Source organism: Engystomops pustulosus, chromosome 8, assembly GCF_040894005.1.
Source record: "Engystomops pustulosus chromosome 8, aEngPut4.maternal, whole genome shotgun sequence".
Lineage (NCBI taxonomy): Eukaryota > Metazoa > Chordata > Amphibia > Anura > Leptodactylidae > Engystomops > Engystomops pustulosus.
Window position 1 is genome coordinate 126383304 of NC_092418.1, and position 27126 is coordinate 126410429.

At 51.2% G+C, this 27126-nt stretch overlaps 1 protein-coding gene across 10 annotated transcripts in view; it reads right to left on the reverse strand.

Moving 5' to 3' along the window:
* The window catches only part of FMNL2 (formin like 2), a 344928-nt gene extending 318115 nt beyond the window's left edge, over positions 1-26813 (reverse strand). For 4 of the 10 annotated variants that reach the window (XM_072122510.1, XM_072122509.1, XM_072122506.1 and 1 more), the window contains exon 1: positions 26281-26812. In XM_072122510.1, coding sequence (XP_071978611.1) covers positions 26281-26397 — 117 coding nt within the window. In that variant the 5' untranslated portion in view covers positions 26398-26812. Of the gene's footprint in view, positions 1-26280 lie in introns of all 10 variants that reach the window. The other 6 variants (XM_072122505.1, XM_072122503.1, XM_072122504.1 and 3 more) reach the window with 3 other exon arrangements.
* Positions 26814-27126: the final 313 nt, after the last annotated feature.

Here is a 27126-nt window from a genome sequence, read left to right on the forward strand (position 1 = left end):
CCTCCTCTCCCTCTATATAGTCATACATCTCCCTCCTCCTCCCCTCTATATGTCATACATCTCCCCTCCTCCTCTCCCTCTATATATGTCATACATCTCCCTCCTCCTCTCCCTCTATATATGTCATACACTCCCTCCTCCTCTCCCTCTATATATGTCATACATCTCCCTCCTCCTCTCCTCTATATATGTCATACATCTCCCTCCTCCTCTCCCTCTATATATGTCATACATCTCCCTCCTCCTCTCCCTCTATATATGTCATACCTCCCTCCTCCTCTCCCTCTATAGTCATACATCTTCCTCCTCTCCCTCTACGTCATACATCTCCCTCCTCCTCTCCTCTATATATGTCATACATCTCCCTCCTCCTCTCCCTCTATATATGTCATACATCTCCCTCTCCTCTCCCTCTCCCTCTCTATATGTCATACATCTCCCTCCTCCTCTCCCTCTATATGTCATACATCTCCCTCCTCCTCTCCCTCTATATATGTCATACATCTCCCTCCTCCTCTCCCTCTATATATGTCATACATCTCCCTCCTCCTCTCCCTCTATATATGTCATACATCTCCCTCCTCCTCTCCCTCTATATATGTCATACATCTCCCTCCTCCTCTCCCTCTATATATGTCATACATCTCCCTCTCCTCTCCCTCTCCTCTATACGTCATACATCTCCCTCCTCCTCTCCCTCTATATGTCATACATCTCCCTCCTCCTCTCCCTCTATATATGTCATACATCTCCCTCCTCCTCTCCCTCTATATATGTCATACATCTCCCTCCTCCTCTCCTCTATATATGTCATACATCTCCCTCCTCCTCTCCCTCTATATATGTCATACATCTCCCTCCTCCTCTCCCTCTATATGTCATACATCTCCCTCCTCCTCTCCCTTCTATATATGGTCATACATCTCCCTCCTCCTCTCCCTCTATATATGTCATACATCTCCTCCTCCTCTCCCTCTATATATGTCATACATCTCCCTCCTCCTCTCCCTCTATTATGTTACATCTCCCTCCTCCTCTCACTCTATATATGTTATACATCTCCCTCCTCCTCTCCCTCTCCCTATACGTCATACATCTCCCTCCTCCTCTCCCTCTATATAGTCATACATCTCCCTCCTCCTCGCCCTCTATATGTCAACATCTCCCTCCTCCTCTCCTCTATATGTCATACATCTCCCTCCTCCTCTCCCTCTATATATGTCATACATCTCCCTCCTCCTCTCCCTCTATATATGTCATACATCTCCCTCCTCCTCTCCCTCTATATATGTCATACATCTCCCTCCTCCTCTCCCTCTATATATGTCATACATCTCCCTCCTCCTCTCCCTCTATATATGTCATACATCTCCCTCCTCCTCTCCCTCTATATATGTCATACATCTCCCTCTCCTCTCCCTCTATATATGTCATACATCTCCCTCCTCCTCTCCCTCTATATATGTCATACATCTCCCTCCTCCTCTCCCTCTATATATGTCATACATCTCCCTCCTCCTCTCCCTCTATATATGTCATACATCTCCCTCCTCCTCTCCCTCTATATATGTCATACATCTCCCTCCTCCTCTCCCTCTATATATGTCATACATCTCCCTCCTCCTCTCCCTCTATATATGTCATACATCTCCCTCCTCCTCTCCCTCTATATATGTCATACATCTCCCTCCTCCTCTCCCTCTATATAGTCATACATCTCCCTCCTCCTCTCCCTCTATATATGTCATACATCTCCCTCCTCCTTCTCCCTCTATATATGTCATACATCTCCCTCCTCCTCTCCCTCTATATATGTCATACATCTCCCTCCTCCTCTCCCTCTATATATGTCATACATCTCCCTCCTCCTCTCCCTCTATATATGTCATACATCTCCCTCCTCCTCTCCCTCTATATATGTCATACATCTCCCTCCTCCTCTCCCTCTATATATGTCATACATCTCCCTCCTCCTCTCCCTCTATATATGTCATACATCTCCCTCCTCCTCTCCCTCTATATATGTCATACATCTCCCTCCTCCTCTCCCTCTATATATGTCATACATCTCCCTCCTCCTCTCCCTCTATATATGTCATACATCTCCCTCCTCCTCTCCCTCTATATATGTCATACATCTCCTCCTCCTTCCCTCTCCCTCTATATATGTCATACATCTCCCTCCTCCTCTCCCTCTATATATGTCATACATCTCCCTCCTCCTCTCCCTCTATATATGTCATACATCTCCCTCCTCCTCTCCCTCTATATGTCATACATCTCCCTCCTCCTTTCCCTCTCCCTCTATATATGTCATACATCTCCCTCCTCCTCTCCCTCTATATGTCATACATCTCCCTCCTCCTCTCCCTCTATATGTCATACATCTCCCTCCTCCTTTCCCTCTCCCTCTATATATGTCATACATCTCCCTCCTCCTCTCCCTCTATATATGTCATACATCTCCCTCCTCCTTTCCTCTCCCTCTATATATGTCATACATCTCCCTCCTCCTCTCCCTCTATATATGTCATACATCTCCCTCCTCCTCTCCCTCTATATATGTCATACATCTCCCTCCTCCTCTCCCTCTATATATGTCATACATCTCCCTCCTCCTCTCCCTCTATATATGTCATACATCTCCCTCCTCCTCTCCCTCTATATATGTCATACATCTCCCTCCTCCTCTCCCTCTATATATGTCATACATCTCCCTCCTCCTCTCCCTCTATATATGTCATACATCTCCCTCCTCCTCTCCCTCTATATATGTCATACATCTCCCTCCTCCTCTCCCTCTATATATGTCATACATCTCCCTCCTCCTCTCCCTCTATATATGTCATACATCTCCCTCCTCCTCTCCCTCTATATATGTCATACATCTCCCTCCTCCTCTCCCTCTATATATGTCATACATCTCCCTCCTCCTCTCCCTCTATATATGTCATACATCTCCCTCCTCCTCTCCCTCTATATATGTCATACATCTCCCTCCTCCTCTCCCTCTATATATGTCATACATCTCCCTCCTCCTCTCCCTCTATATATGTCATACATCTCCCTCCTCCTTTCCCTCTCCCTCTATATATGTCATACATCTCCCTCCTCCTTTCCCTCTCCCTCTATATATGTCATACATCTCCCTCCTCCTTTCCCTCTCCCTCTATATATGTCATACATCTCCCTCCTCCTTTCCCTCTCCCTCTATATATGTCATACATCTCCCTCCTCCTTTCCCTCTCCCTCTATATATGTCATACATCTCCCTCCTCCTTTCCCTCTCCCTCTATATATGTCATACATCTCCCTCCTCCTTTCCCTCTCCCTCTATATATGTCATACATCTCCCTCCTCCTTTCCCTCTCCCTCTATATATGTCATGCATCTCCCTCCTCCTTTCCCTCTCCCTCTATATATGTCATGCATCTCCCTCCTCCTCTCCCTCTATACGTCATACATCTCTCTGTCTTGTAGCCTCCCCAGACACGTGAGACTCGCCATTGGGTGCGCGGTTTGGACAGTGGATGTGAGGCCATTGTCCCGTCGCTCCTCCAGAAACGCAGCAACTCCCATCAGGCTCCGAGACAGAGGAGGGACAGGGCCTCATCCCTGCCAAGTGCACGCAGAGCCCAAATGGATTTGGAAGAAAGTGAGGCCCAGGGCTGCCAAATTATTCATTTTTAATAGATTTTCTGCAGATTCTTTAGAACGTGTGTCTACAATGCAACAATCAAAGCAAGTAACAAAGTAACAAACCAGAAGAGCAATGAAGGAGGAGGTCAGCCCCGGACCCCTGGTACACACATATCTATAATCCCACCGATATCCTGGGAAAAGTCACGGAGTATTTTACACTGATCTGCGCTACAAAGTCATCGTGTGGTTTATTGTAAGCAGAAACTTCATAGAGTCCTTTCTACTTACAGTACATGTAGTATTTTTAGTATAACATATTCATAGTATGGGGAGACCTGGTGATATCTCACCGTCACCATCAGGGGATCACCCGGGGAGCCAGAGACCAGGAGGCGCTGCCCGCGTGTAATACGCCTCAAAAATATCTGCTGGATAAATGAAGAAAATGTCTCACCTTCAAACATGAGCATAAGCACCGGTAATACGAGGATCGGTCCCGTAGCAGAAGACGGGAAGGAGGTTGTACCCAACGTGGAGGCGCTCAGAGGCATCGGGTTATTAAACCAAAAAATACATAAAAATGTGAGGCGTTTGTGCCCAGTGCATGGTGGAACATTGGAAGGGACATACAGATATAATGAGAGAGGAAACATTAACGGGATGGAATTACATCCACAGTAACCGACCACAAATTATCCAACGTGAAGAAAAACAATTGATTGTAAAAAAGAATACGTAATAAAAGTTTGGAATTTGAGAAGCTTCCCATCCAAAGATTGTAGAGTCCCATTGGAGACAAAGTGTATACAATGAGCCGGCGAGAAGAGTATAGAAGAGAAAACATCACAATATCGTGGAGCTGTGGAGAGAGACATTGTCACAATATCGTGGAGCTCCGGAGAGAGAGACATTGTCACAATATCGTGGAGCTCCGGAGAGAGACATTGTCACAATATCGTGGAGCTCCGGAGAGAGACATTGTCACAATATGGTGGAGCCCCGGAGAGAGACATTGTCACAATATGGTGGAGCTCCGGAGAGAGACATTGTCACAATATCGTGGAGCCCCGGAGAGAGAGACATTGTCACAATATGGTGGAGCTCCAGAGAGAGACATTGTCACAATATGGTGGAGCCCCGGAGAGAGACATTGTCACAATATGGTGGAGCTCCAGAGAGAGACATTGTCACAATATCGTGGGGCTCCGGAGAGAGAGACATTGTCACAATATCGTGGAGCCCCAGAGAGACATTGTCACAATATCGTGGAGCTCCGGAGAGAGACATTGTCACAATATGGTGGAGCTCCAGAGAGAGAGACATTGTCACAATATCGTGGAGCCCCAGAGAGACATTGTCACAATATCGTGGAGCCCCAGAGAGACATTGTCACAATATGGTGGAGCTCCGGAGAGAGACATTGTCACAAATATGGTGGAGCTCCAGAGAGAGACATTGTCACAATATCGTGGAGCTCCGGAGAGAGACATTGTCACAATATGGTGGAGCTCTGGAGAGAGACATTGTCACAATATCGTGGAGCCCCGGAGAGAGACATTGTCACAAATATGGTGGAGCTCCAGAGAGAGACATTGTCACAATATGGTGGAGCTCTGGAGAGAGACATTGTCACAATATCGTGGAGCCCCGGAGAGAGACATTGTCACAATATCGTGGAGCTCCAGAGAGAGACATTGTCACAATATGGTGGAGCCCCGGAGAGAGACATTGTCACAATATCGTGGAGCCCCGGAGAGACATTGTCACAATATCGTTTAGCTCCGGAGAGAGACATTGTCTCTCTCCGGAGCTCCACGATATTGTGACAATGTCTCTCTCCGGAGCTAAACGATATTGTGACAATGTCTCTCCGGGGCTCCACGATATTGTGACAATGTCTCTCTCCGGAGCTCCACGATATTGTGACATTGTCACAATATCGTGGAGCCCCGGAGAGACATTGTCACAATATCGTGGAGCCCCAGAGAGAGACATTGTCACAATATGGTGGAGCCCCAGAGAGAGACATTGTCACAATATGGTGGAGCCCCAGAGAGAGACATTGTCACAATATCGTGGAGCCCCGGAGAGACATTGTCACAATATGGTGGAGCCCCAGAGAGAGACATTGTCACAATATGGTGGAGCCCCAGAGAGAGACATTGTCACAATATCGTGGAGCCCCGGAGAGACATTGGGGCAAATTTACTTACCCGGTCCATTCGCGTTCCAGCGGCGGCTTCTCCGCTCTGGATTCGGGTCCGGCCGGGATTTAATAAGGTAGTTCTTCCGCCGTCCACCAGGTGGCGCTGCTGCGCTGAAAGTAAACTCATCGCGCCGGAATGCACCGAGCTGGACCAGGTGAAGGTAAGCGGTCCTTATGCGACACATTTCGGTTTTTAAATGCGGCGGTTTTTCCGAATACGTCGGGTTTTCGTTCGGCCACGCCCCCCGATTTCTGTCGCGCGCATACCGGCCCCGATGCGCCACAATCCGATCGCGTGCGCCAAAAACCCGGGGCAATTCATGTACAAGCGGCGCAAATCGGAAATATTCGGGTAACACGTCGGGAAAACGCGAATCGGGCCCTTAATAAATGACCCCCATTGTCACAATATCGTGGAGCCCCGGAGAGAGACATTGTCACAATATGGTGGAGCCCCGGAGAGAGACATTGTCACAATATGGTGGAGCTCCGGAGAGACATTGTCACAATATGGTGGAGCTCCGGAGAGAGACATTGTCACAATATGGTGGAGCTCCGGAGAGAGACATTGTCACAATATCGTGGAGCTGTGGAGAGACATTGTCACAATATGGTGGAGCCCCGGAGAGAGACATTGTCACAAATATGGTGGAGCTCCAGAGAGAGACATTGTCACAATATCGTGGAGCTCCGGAGAGAGACATTGTCACAATATCGTGGAGCCCCGGAGAGAGACATTGTCACAATATCGTGGAGCCCCAGAGAGACATTGTCACAAATATGGTGGAGCTCCAGAGAGACATTGTCACAATATGGTGGAGCCCCGGAGAGAGACATTGTCACAATATCGTGGAGCTGTGGAGAGACATTGTCACAATATGGTGGAGCCCCGGAGAGAGACAATGTCACAATATGGTGGAGCCCCGGAGAGAGACATTGTCACAATATGGTGGAGCTCCGGAGAGAGACATTGTCACAATATGGTGGAGCTCCGGAGAGAGACATTGTCACAATATGGTGGAGCTCCGGAGAGAGACATTGTCACAATATGGTGGAGCTCCGAAGAGAGACATTGTCACAATATGGTGGAGCTCCGGAGAGAGACATTGTCACAATATGGTGGAGCTCCGGAGAGAGACATTGTCACAATATCGTTTAGCTCCGGAGAGAGACATTGTCACAATATCGTGGAGCCCCGGAGAGAGACATTGTCCCAATATGGTGGAGCCCCGGAGAGAGACATTGTCACAATATGGTGGAGCTCCGGAGAGAGACATTGTCACAATATGGTGGAGCCCCGGAGAGAGACATTGTCACAATATCGTGGAGCCCTGGAGAGAGACATTGTCACAATATGGTGGAGCCCCGGAGAGAGACATTGTCACAATATCGTGGAGCTCCGGAGAGAAACATTGTCACAATATGGTGGAGCCCCAGAGAGAGACATTGTCACAATATCGTGGAGCCCCAGAGAGAGACATTGTCACAATATGGTGGAGCCCCAGAGAGAGACATTGTCACAATATTGTGGAGCCCCGGAGAGAGACATTGTCACAATATCGTGGAGCCCCAGAGAGAGACATTGTCACAATATGGTGGAGCCCCAGAGAGAGACATTGTCACAATATCGTGGAGCCCCGGAGAGAGACATTGTCACAATATCGTGGAGCCCCAGAGAGAGACATTGTCACAATATCGTGGAGCTCCAGAGAGACATTGTCACAATATGGTGGAGCTCCAGAGAGAGAGACATTGTCACAATATGGTGGAGCTCCAGAGAGAGAGACATTGTCACAATATGGTGGAGCTCCAGAGAGAGAGACATTGTCACAATATCGTGGAGCTCCGGAGAGAGACATTGTCACAATATGGTGGAGCTCCGGAGAGAGACATTGTCACAATATGGTGGAGCTCCAGAGAGAGACATTGTCACAATATGGTGGAGCCCCGGAGAGAGACATTGTCACAATATGGTGGAGCTCCAGAGAGAGAGAGACATTGTCACAATATGGTGGAGCTCCAGAGAGAGAGACATTGTCACAATATGGTGGAGCTCCAGAGAGAGACATTGTCACAATATGGTGGAGCCCCAGAGAGAGACATTGTCACAATATCGTGGAGCTGTGGAGCTCCAGAGAGAGAGACATTGGGGCACATTTACTTACCCGGCCCATTCGCGATCCAGCGGCGCGTTCTCTGCACAGGATTCGGGTCCGGCTGGGATTTAAGATGGTAGTTCCTCCGCCGTCCACCAGGTGGCGCTGCAGCGCCGAAAATAATCTTAACGCCCCGGAATGCACCATCCCATAGAAGGTGAAGGTGAGCGCTCCCCAAGCGACACATTTTCGGTTTTTAAATGCGGCGGTTTTTCCGAATACGTCGGGTTTTCGTTCGGCCACGCCCCCCCCCATTTCTGTCGCGCGCATGCCGGCCCCGATGCGCCACAATCCGATCGCGTGCGCCAAAAACCCGGGGCAATTCATGTACAAGCGGCGCAAATCGGAAATATTCGGGTAACACGTCGGGAAAACGCGATTCGGGCCCTTAGTAAATGACCCCCATTGTCACAATATGGTGGAGCTCCGGAGAGAGAGACATTGTCACAATATCGTGGAGCTCCGGAGAGAGACATTGTCACAATATCGTGGAGCTCCGGAGAGACATTGTCACAATATCGTGGAGCTCCGGAGAGAGACATTGTCACAATATCGTGGAGCCCCGGAGAGAGACATTGTCACAATATGGTGGAGCTCCGGAGAGAGACATTGTCACAATATGGTGGAGCCCCGGAGAGAGACATTGTCACAATATCGTGGAGCTGTGGAGCTCCAGAGAGAGAGACATTGTCACAATATCGTGGAGCTCCGGAGAGAGACATTGTCACAATATCGTGGAGCTCCGGAGAGAGACATTGTCACAATATGGTGGAGCTCCAGAGAGAGACATTGTCACAATATCGTGGAGCTCCAGAGAGAGAGACATTGTCACAATATCGTGGAGCTCCGGAGAGAGAGACATTGTCACAATATCGTGGAGCTCCGGAGAGAGAGACATTGTCACAATATCGTGGAGCCCCGGAGAGATACATTGTCACAATATCGTGGAGCTCCAGAGAGAGACATTGTCACAATATGGTGGAGCTCCAGAGAGAGACATTGTCACAATATCGTGGAGCTCCAGAGAGAGAGACATTGTCACAATATGGTGGAGCTCCGGAGAGAGAGACATTGTCACAATATCGTGGAGCTCCGGAGAGAGAGACATTGTCACAATATCGTGGAGCCCTGGAGAGAGACATTGTCACAATATGGTGGAGCCCCGGAGAGACATTGTCACAATATCGTGGAGCCCCGGAGAGAGACATTGTCACAATATCTTGGAGCCCCGGAGAGAGACATTGTCACAATATCGTGGAGCCCAGGGGAGAGACATTGTCACAATATCGTGGAGCCCAGGAGAGAGACATTGTCACAATATCGTGGAGCTCCGGAGAGACATTGTCACAATATGGTGGAGCTCCGGAGAGAGACATTGTCACAATATCGTGGAGCCCTGGAGAGAGACATTGTCACAATATGGTGGAGCCCCGGAGAGAGACATTGTCACAATATGGTGGAGCCCCGGAGAGAGACATTGTCACAATATCGTGGAGCCCAGGAGAGAGACATTGTCACAATATCGTGGAGCCCAGGAGAGAGACATTGTCACAATATCGTGGAGCTCCGGAGAGACATTGTCACAATATGGTGGAGCTCCGGAGAGAGACATTGTCACAATATCGTGGAGCCCTGGAGAGAGACATTGTCACAATATGGTGGAGCCCCGGAGAGAGACATTGTCACAATATCGTGGAGCCCCGGAGAGAGACATTGTCACAATATGGTGGAGCTCCAGAGAGACATTGTCACAATATGGTGGAGCTCCGGAGAGACATTGTCACAATATGGTGGAGCTCCAGAGAGACATTGTCACAATATCGTGGAGCTCCGGAGAGAGACATTGTCACAATATCGTGGAGCTCCAGAGAGAGAGACATTGTCACAATATCGTGGAGCTCCAGAGAGAGAGACATTGTCACAATATGGTGGAGCCCCGGAGAGAGACATTGTCACAATATCGTGGAGCCCCGGAGAGAGACATTGTCACAATATCGTGGAGCTCCAGAGAGAGACATTGTCACAATATCGTGGAGCTCCAGAGAGAGACATTGTCACAATATCGTGGAGCTCCGGAGAGAGACATTGTCACAATATGGTGGAGCCCCGGAGAGAGACATTGTCACAATATCGTGGAGCTCCGGAGAGACATTGTCACAATATGGTGGAGCTCCAGAGAGAGAGACATTGTCACAATATCGTGGAGCTCCAGAGAGAGAGACATTGTCACAATATCGTGGAGCTCCAGAGAGAGAGACATTGTCACAATATCGTGGAGCTCCGGAGAGAGAGACAATGTCACAATATGGTGGAGCCCTGGAGAGAGACATTGTCACAATATCGTGGAGCTCCAGAGAGAGAGACATTGTCACAATATCGTGGAGCCCCGGAGAGAGACATTGTCACAATATCGTGGAGCTCCAGAGAGAGAGACATTGTCACAATATCGTGGAGCTGTGGAGCTCCAGAGAGAGAGACATTGTCACAATATCGTGGAGCTCCGGAGAGAGACATTGTCACAATATCGTGGAGCCCAGGAGAGAGACATTGTCACAATATGGTGGAGCCCAGGGGAGAGACATTGTCACAATATCGTGGAGCTCCGGAGAGAGACATTGTCACAATATCGTGGAGCTCCGGAGAGAGACATTGTTACAATATCGTGGAGCTCCGGAGAGAGAGACATTGTCACAATATCGTGGAGCCCCGGAGAGAGACATTGTCACAATATCGTGGAGCCCCGGAGAGAGACATTGTCACAATATCGTGGAGCCCAGGAGAGAGACATTGTCACAATATCGTGGAGCTCCGGAGAGAGAGACATTGTCACAATATGGTGGAGCTCCAGAGAGAGACATTGTCACAATATCGTGGAGCCCCGGAGAGAGACATTGTCACAATATCGTGGAGCTCCGGAGAGACATTGTCACAATATGGTGGAGCTCCGGAGAGAGACATTGTCACAATATCGTGGAGCCCTGGAGAGAGACATTGTCACAATATGGTGGAGCCCCGGAGAGAGACATTGTCACAATATGGTGGAGCTCCGGAGAGAAACATTGTCACAATATGGTGGAGCTCCGGAGAGAAACATTGTCACAATATGGTGGAGCTCCGGAGAGACATTGTCACAAATATGGTGGAGCTGCAGAGAGAGACATTGTCACAATATCGTGGAGCCCCGGAGAGAGACATTGTCACAATATCGTGGAGCTCCGGAGAGAGACATTGTCACAATATCGTGGAGCCCCGGAGAGAGACATTGTCACAATATCGTGGAGCCCCGGAGAGAGACATTGTCACAATATCGTGGAGCCCCGGAGAGAGACATTGTCACAATATCGTGGAGCTCCGGAGAGACATTGTCACAATATGGTGGAGCTCCAGAGAGAGAGACATTGTCACAATATCGTGGAGCCCCGGAGAGAGACATTGTCACAATATCGTGGAGCTCCGGAGAGAGACATTGTCACAATATCGTGGAGCCCCGGAGAGAGACATTGTCACAATATCGTGGAGCCCCGGAGAGAGACATTGTCACAATATCGTGGAGCTCCGGAGAGACATTGTCACAATATGGTGGAGCTCCGGAGAGAGACATTGTCACAATATCGTGGAGCTCCGGAGAGACATTGTCACAATATGGTGGAGCTCCGGAGAGAGACATTGTCACAATATCGTGGAGCTCCGGAGAGACATTGTCACAATATGGTGGAGCTCCGGAGAGAGACATTGTCACAATATGGTGGAGCTCCGGAGAGAGACATTGTCACAATATGGTGGAGCTCCGGAGAGAGACATTGTCACAATATGGTGGAGCTCCGGAGAGAGACATTGTCACAATATGGTGGAGCCCCGGAGAGACATTGTCACAATATCGTGGAGCTCCGGAGAGAGACATTGTCACAATATGGTGGAGCTCCGGAGAGAGACATTGTCACAATATCGTGGAGCCCCGGAGAGAGACATTGTCACAATATCGTGGAGCCCCGGAGAGAGACATTGTCACAATATCGTGGAGCCCCGGAGAGAGACATTGTCACAATATCGTGGAGCCCCGGAGAGAGACATTGTCACAATATCGTGGAGCCCCGGAGAGAGACATTGTCACAATATCGTGGAGCCCCGGAGAGAGACATTGTCACAATATCGTGGAGCCCCGGAGAGAGACATTGTCACAATATGGTGGAGCTCCGGAGAGAGACATTGTCACAATATGGTGGAGCTCCGGAGAGAAACATTGTCACAATATGGTGGAGCTCCGGAGAGAGAGACATTGTCACAATATGGTGGAGCTCCGGAGAGAAACATTGTCACAATATGGTGGAGCCCCGGAGAGAGACATTGTCACAATATGGTGGAGCCCCGGAGAGACATTGTCACAATATCGTGGAGCTCCGGAGAGAGACATTGTCACAATATCGTGGAGCTCCGGAGAGAGACATTGTCACAATATGGTGGAGCCCCGGAGAGAGACATTGTCACAATATGGTGGAGCTCCAGAGAGAGACATTGTCACAATATCGTGGAGCCCCGGAGAGAGACATTGTCACAATATGGTGGAGCCCCGGAGAGAGAGACATTGTCACAATATCGTGGAGCTCCGGAGAGAGACATTGTCACAATATGGTGGAGCCCCGGAGAGAGACATTGTCACAATATGGTGGAGCTCCAGAGAGAGAGACATTGTCACAATATCGTGGAGCCCTGGAGAGAGACATTGTCACAATATCGTGGAGCCCTGGAGAGAGACATTGTCACAATATGGTGGAGCCCCGGAGAGAGAGACATTGTCACAATATGGTGGAGCTCCAGAGAGAGACATTGTCACAATATCGTGGAGCTCCGGAGAGACATTGTCCCAATATCGTGGATGGGAAGTATCTAGGAGGGGAATTATTGTTGTAATTAGTCAGCGTTAATACTGGGAAGTAAAATCCATATTTGGGAGATTTTTACACGGGTTCAATAACAGCACTGAGGCCGTTCGGATATCGGGGCTTGAATATCCGTAAAGATTCCCTTCTATTTCGGGTGTTTACCCTATTTTTACATTCAGGAGGTATCTGTTCTATGGGAGTGACAGTAAACAGCGCCTTGTGTCTCACACGGAGGGTCCGGATAGTGCGGCCCACGTACACAGGTGACATATTCATTGGAAACTAGTGGGTGATACTATACACCCGAGCTACACAACGGCAGCTGCCAATCACTGAGATGCCTAGAAAATGTATACATATACACACCATAGAATACTATGAGCTAACCAGGAGCGAATCACAGGGTCCTCAAAGGAAATATCCATCCTGATAACCCGGGACATTACTCATAGGTCCAGGCACGGGGACTGTTATCCAAGGCCTCATTCCTTCTAACATCAACTTTTATAATTATGCTAATGAGCATGACGGGTTCCAGGAGTGTTAACAGTGCCCCTCAGTGCTGTAGCTTCACAGGCTGTTACACAGTCTTCCCTTCAGCATTTCCCCCTCTGTAATCTCACACAGTGGCAGTGTGAAGTGTAACACAGTGTAACAGCCTGGGAAGCTACAGCACGATGGTAACCCCCCCATCATGGTAGATTTCCTTTAAAGGGGTTTATTAATAATAATAATAAATAATTCCTTTATGTATATGGGGCACACAGATTACGCAGCGCTGCACAGAACTTGTCACATCAGTCCCTGTCCCCAATGGGGCTCACAATCTAATCACCTACCAGTATGTATGGAGTGTGGGAGGAAACCGGAGGACCTGGGGGAAACCCACACAAAACACCGAGAGAACATACAAACTCTTTGCAGATGTTGACCCTGGGACTTAAACCCAAGACCCCAGCGCTGCAAGGCTGTAGTGCTAACCACTGAGCCGCCATGCTGCAAGGCTGTAGTGCTAACCACTGAGCCGCCGTGCTGCAAGGCTGTAGTGCTAACCCCTGAGCCGCCGTGCTGCAAGGCTGTAGTGCTAACCCCTGAGCCGCCGTGCTGCAAGGCTGTAGTGCTAACCCCTGAGCCGCCGTGCTGCAAGGCTGTAGTGCTAACCCCTGAGCCGCCGTGCTGCAAGGCTGTAGTGCTAACCCCTGAGCCGCCGTGCTGCAAGGCTGTAGTGCTAACCCCTGAGCCGCCGTGCTGCAAGGCTGTAGTGCTAACCCCTGAGCCGCCGTGCTGCAAGGCTGTAGTGCTAACCCCTGAGCCGCCGTGCTGCAAGGCTGTAGTGCTAACCCCTGAGCCGCCGTGCTGCAAGGCTGTAGTGCTAACCACTGAGCCGCCGTGCTGCAAGGCTGTAGTGCTATCCACTGAGCCGCCATGCCATTTTTCCCATATCCACAAGTTTCGCCCTGCAAAGCACTGACTTCTATAGGATTTGGAGGAGCTGTTTACAGAAGTCTATTCATTACAGTGATCAGACATTTATTCCCTGTAGTGACGCCCAGTTACCATTTCCATAAAGAGAACCCATATATATATACTGGTAGTCACATGATCATTTATTTGGGGCCTTCCTTCTCGCTGGTGCCGCCCACAAAATAATCAAAGACTTACAAAAATGATGATTTTTGTACAATAACAGAATGAGTGTTCGGAGCTCATCAACTGCTACAAATCTACAGCTCATATGCGCTCTATCCCAGGTCTGGAGCATCCTATGTATCCGTACACTCGCTGTTTCCATGGAGATGGGCCGAGTATCCTTGTCTATGGACAGTTACATTGTGCGGCGGTCTTTGCCTTCTTCTTGCTGTATAACACGTGGATCCTCTCGTTACCCGTCCTGATATAGAGAAGAGGTGGAAGGGGCAGAGCTCGCCCAGATGTGACCCCCGAGCTGTGACCCCCGAGCTGTGACCCCCGAGCTGTGACCCCCGAGCCGTGACCCCCGAGCCGTGACCCCCGAGCTGTGACCCCTGAGCCGTGACCCCCGTGCCGTGACCCCCGTGCCGTGACCCCCGAGCTGTGACCCCCGAGCTGTGACCCCCGAGCTGTGACCCCCGAGCTGTGAACCCCGAGCTGTGACCCCCGAGCTGTGACCCCGAGCTGTGACCCCCGAGCTGTGACCCCCGCGCCGTGACCCCCGCGCTGTGACCCCCGTGCCGTGACCCCCGTGCCGTGAACCCCGTGCCGTGAACCCCGAGCTGTGACCCCCGAGCTGTGACCCCCGAGCTGTGACCCCCGCGCTGTGACCCCCGCGCTGTGACCCCCGTGCCGTGACCCCGCGCTGTGACCCCCGAGCTGTGACCCCGAGCTGTGACCCCCGAGCTGTGACCCCCGAGCTGTGACCCGGCGCCGACCAAGGTACAAGGTGCAGGGCGCACAATAATCCCCTTCGTGTCAGCGCTTAAGATGAAGCTCGTGACTCTTCTCCAAGGATTTTCCAGTACATAATAGAGCAGGAGCGAGCAACGCTCAGCCTGGCCGCTTCATCCAATTACCCAAAAACCGCATGAAATAGAAGAACAACAGAGTAATCAGCTGATCGGCTCCATAAACAGATCCAAACCATCCGGCTAATCATGTGATTGCCTTCAGCCAATCAGTGTTAGGCATCTATTGCAGGGGTTGCCATTCGCTGAGACTCCATTAAATGTAACAAATTATTTTATGTTACATTTTTTTGCTCAGCCGCACTATATGATACTACTATGTATTCACTGGCTGTTATACTGTCTCGCCCTTCCCCCTGCTCCCTCAACACTTCCTACCTCCTCCTTCTGTAATCTCATAGGTAGCAGCACAAAGTGAGAAAGTTAAGAACTGTGGGAGCAGGGGGAGGGGACACCGTGTAACAGCCCGTGAAGCTATGCTAATGAATTGGAGCCCCTCCATTCTGCAGCTTCAAACTGTTACACTGTCTCACCCTTCCCCAGCCCTTCCCCCCTCCCACTGCCTGATCACACAGGGGAGGGGAGAAGTGCTCCAGCACAGTGTAGCAGCCCGTTAAGCTATAGCAGGTCTGTGCCCCTTGCACACAGCTCAGATCCAAACAGCAGTGAGATGACTGGACTGTTACCCTCCTGCAGGTGCGGATACAGTGTCCAGGGGGCGCTATCGGCTGTGTGGATTGCATGGGTTGTAGTACCGGTAAATAATCACACAAATCATCCCCTTCCAGGTCTATGAAAGATCCGCGATCAGTCACTGGGGCGGGGCACAGGTTTTATTAACGTTATCACCAAAGATTAGCAAAAGCCCCCCCCCCCCCCCATGATGTAGACCCCATGATGTAGACCCCATGATGTAGACCCCATGATGTAGACCCCCCTGATGAAGACCCCCTGATGTAGACCCCCTGATGAAGACCCCCTGATGAAGACCCCCTGATGATGTAGACCCCATGATGACGTAGACCCCATGATGACGTAGACCCCATGATGACGTAGACCCCATGATGACGTAGACCCCATGATGATGTAGACCCCCTGATGAAGACCCCCTGATGATGTAGACCCCCTGATGATGTAGACCCCCTGATGAAGACCCCCTGATGAAGACCCCCTGATGAAGACCCCCTGATGTAGACCCCCTGATGTAGACCCCCTGATGATGTAGACCCCCTGATGATGTAGACCCCCTGATGATGTAGACCCCCTGATGAAGACCCCCTGATGTAGACCCCCTGATGAAGACCCCCTGATGATGTAGACCCCCTGATGTAGACCCCCTGATGATGTAGACCCCCTGATGATGTAGACCCCCTGATGATGTAGACCCCCTGATGAAGACCCCCTGATGAAGACCCCCTGATGTAGACCCCCTGATGTAGACCCCCTGATGATGTAGACCCCCTGATGATGTAGACCCCCTGATGAAGACCCCCTGATGAATCCCATGTGTGAAGAAACGCGACAGGGTGGGGGGATGCGGGGTAGTTTGGATTTTTCATGGGGCAAGTCTTGCTGGTACTGCCCTTGTAACTCCGGGGCGATGGGGAGAGTGTGGGGGCTTATAGCCCCGCCCCAGGAGCCCCCCATCTATGTGTCTGTAAGAGATGAAGGATTTGGGGTGCACGTTCCGGATGCTCTGGATCATTTTACTGATATTTATATTATTTAGATGGACGTCCAATAAAAAGTTCTGAACTTTAGCATCTCACTCGCCGGGCTGGTCTAAGATTTACAAGGTGAGAGCGACGTTGGCCCCAAAACTGTGACGGCCCCTCGCCTGGAATCTGTAGATTTATTTTTGGCTAATTACGCACCACTGGGGAAATGAAGTATTACACCGTGCGGATATATAGCGATAGGTCTGACACAAACATGGCCATACCGAGCCCCCCGAGGTGAAAGTCACCCGTTACAACTGCCCCTCCCCGCTCCTACAACTGCCCCCCCCCCCGCTCCTACAACTGCCCCCCCCCCCGCTCCTACAACTGCCCCCCCCCCCGCTCCTACAACTGCCCCCCCCCGCTCCTACAACTGCCCCCCCCCCGCTCCTACAACTGCCCCCCCCCGCTCCTACAACTGCCCCCCCCGCTCCTACAACTGCCCCTCCCCGCTCCTACAACTGCCCCTCCCCGCTCCTACAACTGCCCCCCCCCGCTCCTACAACTGCCCCTCCCCGCTCCTACAACTGCCCCTCCCCGCTCCTACAACTGCCCCCCTCCCCTACAACTGCCCCTCCCCGCTCCTACAACTGCCCCTCCCCGCTCCTACAACTGCCCCTCCCCGCTCCTACAACTGCCCCTCCCCGCTCCTACAACTGCCCCTCCCCGCTCCTACAACTGCCCCTCCCCGCTCCTACAACTGCCCCTCCCCGCTCCTACAACTGCCCCCCCCCGCTCCTACAACTGCCCCCCGTCCCCCCCGCTTAAATCTTTTTCAAAACTTGCTGTAAGAGTAAAACAAAAATGAGAGTTTTCGGCTCTTCCCAAGACCACCAGCAAGGAGCGCGTTGTTTGTCACAGTCTTTATTTTGTGGAAAAATAGAGAATCCAAGAAACGTCCATCGGATCTCTTCAATCTCACGGAGCAATGGCGATTCCCATGAAGTCCCCAGGATTGGCCGCGCCGAGGTCCCCCTGGGGCTGTGCTAGAGGACCGGTCACATTAGGAGATTCGCCATTTTTCAGCCATTGACCTCAGATCATCGCGGAGTTTGTTTCTCACTTTGTGTTTTTTGTTAATGTCGCGGTACAAAACCAAACAAATATATTTCACCCATTACACAGAAAACGCCGTGCGATCCGAGATCCTGAATACAGCGAGATCTCCCCCTCCGCACATTCCTCTGCAAAGAGGGGATTAGCGCATAAAAACAATCATCCAAATCAGCTCCGAGAGCGGAGCCGGGGACACACACACAGCCCCGTGTACAGACTGCAAGCGACAGACAGACAGACAGACAGAAAGACAGACCGCGAGCGCCAGACAGACAGAAAGACAGACCGCGAGCGCCAGACAGACAGACCGACCGCGAGCGCCAGACAGACAGAAAGACAGACCGCAAGCGCCAAACAGACAGACCGACCGCGAGCGCCAGACAGACAGAAAGACAGACCGCGAGCACCAGACAGACAGAAAGACAGACCGCGAGCGCCAGACAGACAGAAAGACAGACCGCGAGCGCCAGACAGACAGACCGACCGCGAGCGCCAGACAGACAGAAAGACAGACCGCAAGCGCCAAACAGACAGACCGACCGCGAGCGCCAGACAGACAGAAAGACAGACCGCAAGCGCCAAACAGACAGACCGACCGCGAGCGCCAGACAGACAGACCGACCGCGAGCGCCAGACAGACAGACCGACCGCGAGCGCCAGACAGACAGAAAGACAGACCGCAAGCGCCAAACAGACAGAAAGACAGACCGCAAGCGCCAAACAGACAGACCGACCGCGAGCGCCAGACAGACAGAAAGACAGACCGCGAGCGCCAGACAGACCGCGAGCGCCAGACAGACCGCGAGCGCCAGACAGACAGAAAGACAGACCGCGAGCACCAGACAGACAGACAGACAGACCGCGAGCCCCAGACAGACAGACAGACAGACCGCGAGCCCCAGACAGACAGACAGACCGCGAGCCCCAGACAGACAGACAGACAGACCGCGAGCACCAGACAGACAGACAGACAGACCGCGAGCACCAGACAGACAGACCGCGAGCACCAGACAGACAGACAGACAGACCGCGAGCACCAGACAGACAGACAGACAGACCGCGAGCACCAGACAGACAGACCGCGAGCACCAGACAGACAGACAGACCGCGAGCACCAGACAGACAGACAGACCGCGAGCACCAGACAGACAGACAGACCGCGAGCACCAGACAGACAGACAGACAGCGAGCCCCAGACAGACAGACAGACCGCGAGCACCAGACAGACAGACAGACAGACCGCGAGCACCAGACAGACAGACAGAGAGCACCAGACAGACAGACAGACAGCGAGCACCAGACAGACAGACCGCGAGCACCAGACAGACAGACCGCGAGCACCAGACAGACAGACAGACAGACAGACCGCGAGCACCAGACAGACAGACAGACCGCGAGCACCAGACAGACAGACAGACCGCGAGCACCAGACAGACCGCGAGCCCCAGACAGACAGATCGCAAGCGCCAGACAGACAGACCACGCAGCTCACCCCCGCCCCTCTCCATAGGAATTAATGGCGCACGGTGCCGTATTACGGCAAAAGATGGGACAGGTCCTATACCGCTCCCGTAGGGCGCCGTGCGCCCATTGACGTGTATGGAGGACGTATATTGGCCGTATATACGTCCTCCATACGTTAGTGTGAATGTAGCCTTAGACGTGAGTGGAAGCGCTGGTCGGATTTGGCGTTTAGGTTTGGCGCCTGATCTGGACATAGTGACGAATCCGGCACATTGACGCCCCTAGTAACTAGCCGTGGCTACATCTAGTGATGTACAATCTGTATTGGGGTACCAGGTGTACACCACCAGGATCATTAGAGCTGCTGAGGATCCGACCCAACAAGCACCACGTGTAGGGACCTACAGAGACACACAGAAAGGGATGGACAGCCACGTCTGAGCTCCGAAATCTAGAGTTACTAAGCGTTCGGCTTGTTTCAGGCAAGAAACCCTCTGTTGGCCATTGAAGCATCAGAGTTATATGTGGCGGGCATACATCGGCGCTGCTCACCCCGCCCCTCTCCATAGGAAGATACAGCACACGGCGCCGTATCATGGGAAAAGACGGTACGGTGCCGTGTACAGGGCAGTGAGCCCATAGAAGTGTACGGGGGACGTATAACGGTCGCACATATGTCCCCCATACATGTGTGTGAATGTAGCCTAAGGGTGAGATCTACAACGTCCACTCCTGACTGTAACGTTAATTACGCGTGTGGCACGTAGAAACACTTCTAATGGAAAACTACAAGTCCCAGCATCAGGTCCCAAAATGGAAAATTACTACAACCCCAAATAATGCAGAGACCTGCAGAGGGCGGAGCGTTCAGTGTGCGCTGAGCTGTGGCGCCGTCATTACGGAGGGTTAATAAGTCACCAGCTCCGTGAGAGTTTCACTGGACACTGAAAGATTTGTCATCCAGTTACAGCGGCGCAGAGTAACTTATAGTCCGGATTATCGTGTGAAACATCCACAAGAAGCATCGGCCGGAGGAGAGGGGACGCGCAGCGACAACATGGCCGCCGATAACCCGAGAAAATCCTCTCACTGACTCATCAGCATCACCTCTCAGCGGCACAGGAGCACAAAACCAACAGCAAGACCCAACGGCAAGACCCAACGGCAAGACCCAACGGCAAGACCCAACGGCAAGACCAAAACGGCAAGACCCAACGGCAAGACCAAAACGGCAAGACCCAACGGCAAGACCAAAACGGCAAGACCAAAACGGCAAGACCCAACGGCAAGACCCAACGGCAAGACCAAAACGGCAAGACCAAAACGGCAAGACCCAACGGCAAGACCCAACGGCAAGACCCAACAGCAAAACCCAACGGCAAGACCCAACAGCAAGACCCAACAGTAAGACCCAACAGCAAAACCCAACAACTAAACCAACAAACACCAAAACCGACACATGTCACTCTGAAACACAATATAACGAGCCCATGTGAGATCGGCCGTCACTTCTTCTGAATCTTTACTCAGTTTTCGTGGTCGCCCTGTGCCCCCCCCCCCCCCCCCACAAGACTTGTCCCGGAGCTTTTCGGAAACTCTTGAGGAATAAATACTCGCTGTTACACCCGGACGCCGCCATTACGCCACATATCAGCGCGGAGGCGCACGCACATAACACGGGTGGGCTTTGGGATGTAACGGCGGCCATATTGGAGGAAGTCACAAGTATCGCGCAGTAACGACTCATAGAATTACGTCCCTCAGGAAATCTTTACTACAAATCTCTCGTCTTCTGTCACTAAAGACCCTCATGGCGGCTCCATTCATCCGCACCTCAGACCTCGTGATCTGTGGGGGTCTCATCACCACCTCAGACCTCGTGATCTGCGGGGGTCTCATCACCACCTCAGACCTCGTGATCTGCGGGGGTCTCATCCGCACCTCAGACCTCGTGATCTGCGGGGGTCTCATCCCCGCCTCAGACCTCGTGATCTGTGGGGGTCTCATCCCCGCCTCAGACCTCGTGATCTGTGGGGGTCTCATCCCCGCCTCAGACCTCGTGATCTGTGGGGGTCTCATCCCCGCCTCAGACCTCGTGATCTGCGGGGGTCTCATCCCCGCCTCAGACCTCGTGATCTGCGGGGGTCTCATCCCCGCCTCAGACCTCGTGATCTGCGGGGGTCTCATCCCCACCTCAGGCCTCGTGATCTGCGGGGGTCTCATCACCGCCTCAGACCTCGTGATCTGTGGGGGTCTCATCCCCGCTTCAGACCTCGTGATCTGTGGGGGTCTCATCCGCACCTCAGACCTCGTGATCTGTGGGGGTCTCATCCGCACCTCAGACCTCGTGATCTGTGGGGGTCTCATCACCACCTCAGACCTCGTGATCTGTGGGGGTCTCATCACCACCTCAGACCTCGTGATCTGTGGGGGTCTCATCACCACCTCAGAGCTCGTGATCTGTGGGGGTCTCATCCCCGCCTCAGACCTCGTGATCTGTGGGGGTCTCATCCCCGCCTCAGACCTCGTGATCTGTGGGGGTCTCATAACCCCCTCAGGCCTCGTGATCTGCGGGGGTCTCATCCCCACCTCAGGCCTCGTGATCTGTGGGGGTCTCATCCCCACCTCAGGCCTCGTGATCTGTGGGGGTCTCATCCGCACCTCAGACCTCGTGATCTGTGGGGGTCTCATCCGCACCTCAGACCTCGTGATCTGTGGGGGTCTCATCACCACCTCAGACCTCGTGATCTGTGGGGGTCTCATCACCACCTCAGACCTCGTGATCTGTGGGGGTCTCATCACCAGATCAGAGCTCGTGATCTGTGGGGGTCTCATCCCCGCCTCAGACCTCGTGATCTGTGGGGGTCTCATCCCCGCCTCAGACCTCGTGATCTGTGGGGGTCTCATAACCCCCTCAGGCCTCGTGATCTGCGGGGGTCTCATCCCCACCTCAGGCCTCGTGATCTGTGGGGGTCTCATCCCCACCTCAGACCTCGTGATCTGTGGGGGTCTCATCACCACCTCAGACCTCGTGATCTGTGGGGGTCTCATCACCACCTCAGGCCTCGTGATCTGTGGGGGTCTCATCACCGATTAGGGTCTATCCTATGGATAACTTGTTTAGTTGGAAAATATATTAAAAAAAAAAAAAATACCTTTCTCGTATACACTTTATAGTTATTGTTGGGAACCGCCCATTTGTCACTTAACACTTCCTTAAAAAGACAACTCTCTCTTGAATAAACTTTATTGACATTTACACCTGCTGAGAAATTCGTCCTTTCTGCACTAAACTTTATTGACGTCTTTAAAGTCCAGAATTTCCCTAAATTGAAGATCGCCCTCTGTAGATAACTTTATTGACAATGTCCACGAAGACCCTTTTAATGTTAAACACCACCTGAAACCAAAGCTATCCATTTCTTCAATAAACTTTATTGACATCGCAGCAAAAACCCATTCACAGTATATCAACTCCTCAAGTGAAAGAAAGCTCAAAAAAACCTTTTCATATCAAACAATGTCCAGCAGCTTCTTAAACCAAGGCCATCCTTTTCTTCAAGAAACTTTATTGACATTGTCAGCAGGTAACCACTTAAAGGGGTTTCTGTCAACAAAGTTCGTAAAGTTTCTGAAAGAAAGCAAATATTCCCGCGCACAGCCTCAATAAAGTTTATTGAAGGATTTGACAATGACAATAAATACTTTTTGTGAGATGTTTATATTGATGAGGGCTATAATAAGGAAGTGTTGGACTTGGATTTTTCCTGAATAAACTTTATTGACACCGTGCAACGCATGACAATTGCGGCCATTTCCTTTTACATTTTTATATGTTTTTGGCCAATTCTTACTACAATTATCTGACAAAAAAGAAAGTATGATACAAATACATAAAATAATAGAAGAGAAGAAAAGTGTCATTCATTTGGTCTTTCCAGGAGGTGTGGACCCATGGGCGCCCATTATAAAATAATAGAAGAGTAGAAAAGTGTCATTCATTTGGTATTTCATAGAAAGCGGCAGGTTTAGGGGACTCCCCATTAGGGGTCCGGTGCAGTCCACTACTGGTTGTATGTACAGGTGTGACCCCAGTAATGAGCCCCCTCACAGCATAATCCCGTTACACTGGAAGGAGGGACGTGCGGAGTGTAATCCCTACTCTCGGCAGGACTTGTAGTACATGAACCTGTTCCACGGCCCCTATTATCCCCCTACAGAACCGTCCCCCTGTCACTCACACACTGAAACGCAAGCTCTTGTGTATAGAATTACAATCACTTCACAGTCCTGGAAGCGGGTACATAACAAGTGCACTTGTCGTCGTGAATTAAAGCGAAAGTGAATAAAACTAAATCTCAGGCCTGGAAGGGACTTTACACCTAAATGTGCCCACACACTATAGTCCTACATGAACGCATCAAAGCTGCACGGTCTCCAAAAACTCCATGAAATATTTGGGGATGTGATGGATCTTCTGAAAATATCTACCTAATATCTAAGAATTGGGATTAGTTGCAGTTTTTGGCCACTGACATAAACAGTGCGAGTAAAGGTGTCATCTTATTCCATGCGTGGTCCTACTATTAACCTCAGAAGTCTGGATGCTCCACATCTCCCGGGGCTTTCTGTAGGACATGTCCCTCCATATCTCCCCCTGGCTTTCTGTAGGACATGTTCCTCCATATCTCCCGGAGCTTTCTGTAGGACATGTCCTACAGAAAGCCCCGGGAGATATGGAGGGACATGTCCTACAGAAAGCTCCGGGAGATATGGAGGGACATGTCCTACAGAAAGCCCCAGGAGATATGGAGGGGCATGTCCTACAGAAAGCTCCGGGAGATATGGAGGGACATGTCCTACAGAAAGCTCCGGGAGATATGGAGGGACATGTTAGTCCATATCTCCTGAGTTTTCTGTAGGACATGTCCCTCCATATCTCCCACGGGCTTTCTGTAGGACATGTTACTCCATATCTCCCGGGCTTTCTGTAGGACATGTTCCTCCATATCTCCCGGGGCTTTCTGTAGGACATGTTCCTCCATATCTCCCGGGGCTTTCTGTAGGACATGTTAGTCCATATCTCCCCGGGCTTTCTGTAGGACATGTCCCTCCATATCTCCCGGGCTTTCTGTAGGACATGTCCCTCCATATCTCCCCGGGCTTTCTGTAGGACATGTTCCTCCATATCTCCCGGGGCTTTCTGTAGGACATGTTAGTCCATATCTCCCGGGGCTTTCTGTAGGACATGTCCCTCCATATCTCCCGGGCTTTCTGTAGGACATGTTAGTCCATATCTCCCGGGGCTTTCTGTAGGACATGTCCCTCCATATCTCCCGGGGCTTTCTGTAGGACATGTTAGTCCATATCTCCCGGGGCTTTCTGTAGGACATGTTCCTCCATATCTCCCGGGGCTTTCTGTAGGACATGTTCCTCCATATCTCCCGGGGCTTTCTGTAGGACATCTTACTCCATATCTCCCGGGGCTTTCTGTAGGACATCTTACTCCATATCTCCCGGGGCTTTCTGTAGGACATCTTACTCCATATCTCCTGAGCTTTCTGTAGGACATGTCCCTCCATATCTCCCCCGGGCTTTCTGTAGGACATGTCCCTCCATATCTCCCCCTGGCTTTCTGTAGGACATCTTACTCCATATCTCCCGGGGCTTTCTGTAGGACATGTTAGTCCATATCTCCCGGGGCTTTCTGTAGGACATGTCCCTCCATATCTCCCGGGGCTTTCTGTAGGACATGTTAGTCCATATCTCCTGAGCTTTCTGTAGGACATGTCCCTCCATATCTCCCGGGGCTTTCTGTAGGACATGTCCCTCCATATCTCCCGGGGCTTTCTGTAGGACATGTCCCTCCATATCTCCCGGAGCTTTCTGTAGGACATGTCCCTCCATATCTCCTGAGCTTTCTGTAGGACATGTTAGTCCACATCTCCTGAGCTTTCTGTAGGACATGTTAGTCCATATCTCCTGAGCTTTCTGTAGGACATGTCCCTCCATATCTCCCCCTGGCTTTCTGTAGGACATGTTAGTCCATATCTCCTGAGCTTTCTGTAGGACATGTCCCTCCATATCTCCCGGGGCTTTCTGTAGGACATGTCCCTCCATATCTCCCGGGGCTTTCTGTAGGACATGTCCCTCCATATCTCCCGGAGCTTTCTGTAGGACATGTCCCTCCATATCTCCTGAGCTTTCTGTAGGACATGTTAGTCCACATCTCCTGAGCTTTCTGTAGGACATCTTACTCCATATCTCCCGGGGCTTTCTGTAGGACATGTCCCTCCATATCTCCCCGGGCTTTCTGTAGGACATGTTCCTAAGAAGTCACTGACTTTCCCTTTCAGGACCTGACACCCTGTAAATGTTAATGAAATGAAGATTAATCTCACCCCCCCCTCCTCCTCCCTTTTTCCCACCACTGAGCGTTGTTGTTACAGTGTAATATCTCCACATGGGACATCATCCTATGTCTTCTACTACAAAGACGGAGTCCCCCTCGATTGAATAGGCTGAAGGATCTAGGAGAAACGTGCTTAGCTGAACCACCCCCTTGCAAACAATCAGACAATGGGGCTTTTCTCCAAGGCGCAGAGAAAGCAGCAATAATATCTCGACCTGACGAGAAGCTGCAATGTATAGACTTTTCTGCAAGGAGGACACCATAGCAGATGTCAACACAGACAAGACATGCAAGGAGCCACTCACCAAGACGACGGCAAACCTCTCCTCCAGTTCACCTGGCTCAGGCATGGGCAGCTTGAGGGGCATGTTGTGCGCCTTGAAATCAGTCTGGTTAGAATCCATGCTGCCTGCATTCCCCATGATGAGGGGTGAAGGCCACCTCCACACCTCACTCCTGGCCACAGGGATTAACAAGCCACCAACACACAGCTGCTTGTCCTCCTCTGCACCTCCCCACCGCGTCCAGCAATCCCAGCCGCAGCAGCAGCCGCAGCACAGATGGGGACAGATCCAAGGCAATAATAGATCCAAGGCTCCTTCTAGCACATAGGTGCCTCCTGCACCTTCCTGGCCCTGCGTGACCTCCAGAAAAAGCCCGGCTTGTCACCTAGACTGGGGCTTGGAGGCACAGATGGCATCTGCATGTTGCACAATTTGCACACCACTCCCTGCCTGGTGCTGCTTGTGTGAGGAGCACAAGAGGCTCAGGGCAGCAGCAGCCTGAATGCAACATGGAAACTCCCTTTATTGTCCAAGGGACGAGGCAGAGGCTCCCTCTAGTGATCCTGCAAGCTGTGTCTATGGAGAGAGGTGAAGACAGAGCACAGGAAGGATGCAAGGACACACATTATTAGATCATTCACTCCCATCTGGAATTATGAGATTACTGCTGGATAGGAGGATCTGCCATCAGCCAGATACATAGTAGCCATGTGTAATCATGTTATATAACCTCATAGCAACAATGTATCACAGCGATGGCTGCAGCATCCCACCACACGGACAAGGAGACTGATGAAAAGCCCAATCATCGTTATATTACAATTATAATCATTATGACATTATTATTATTATACTACTATCATTATA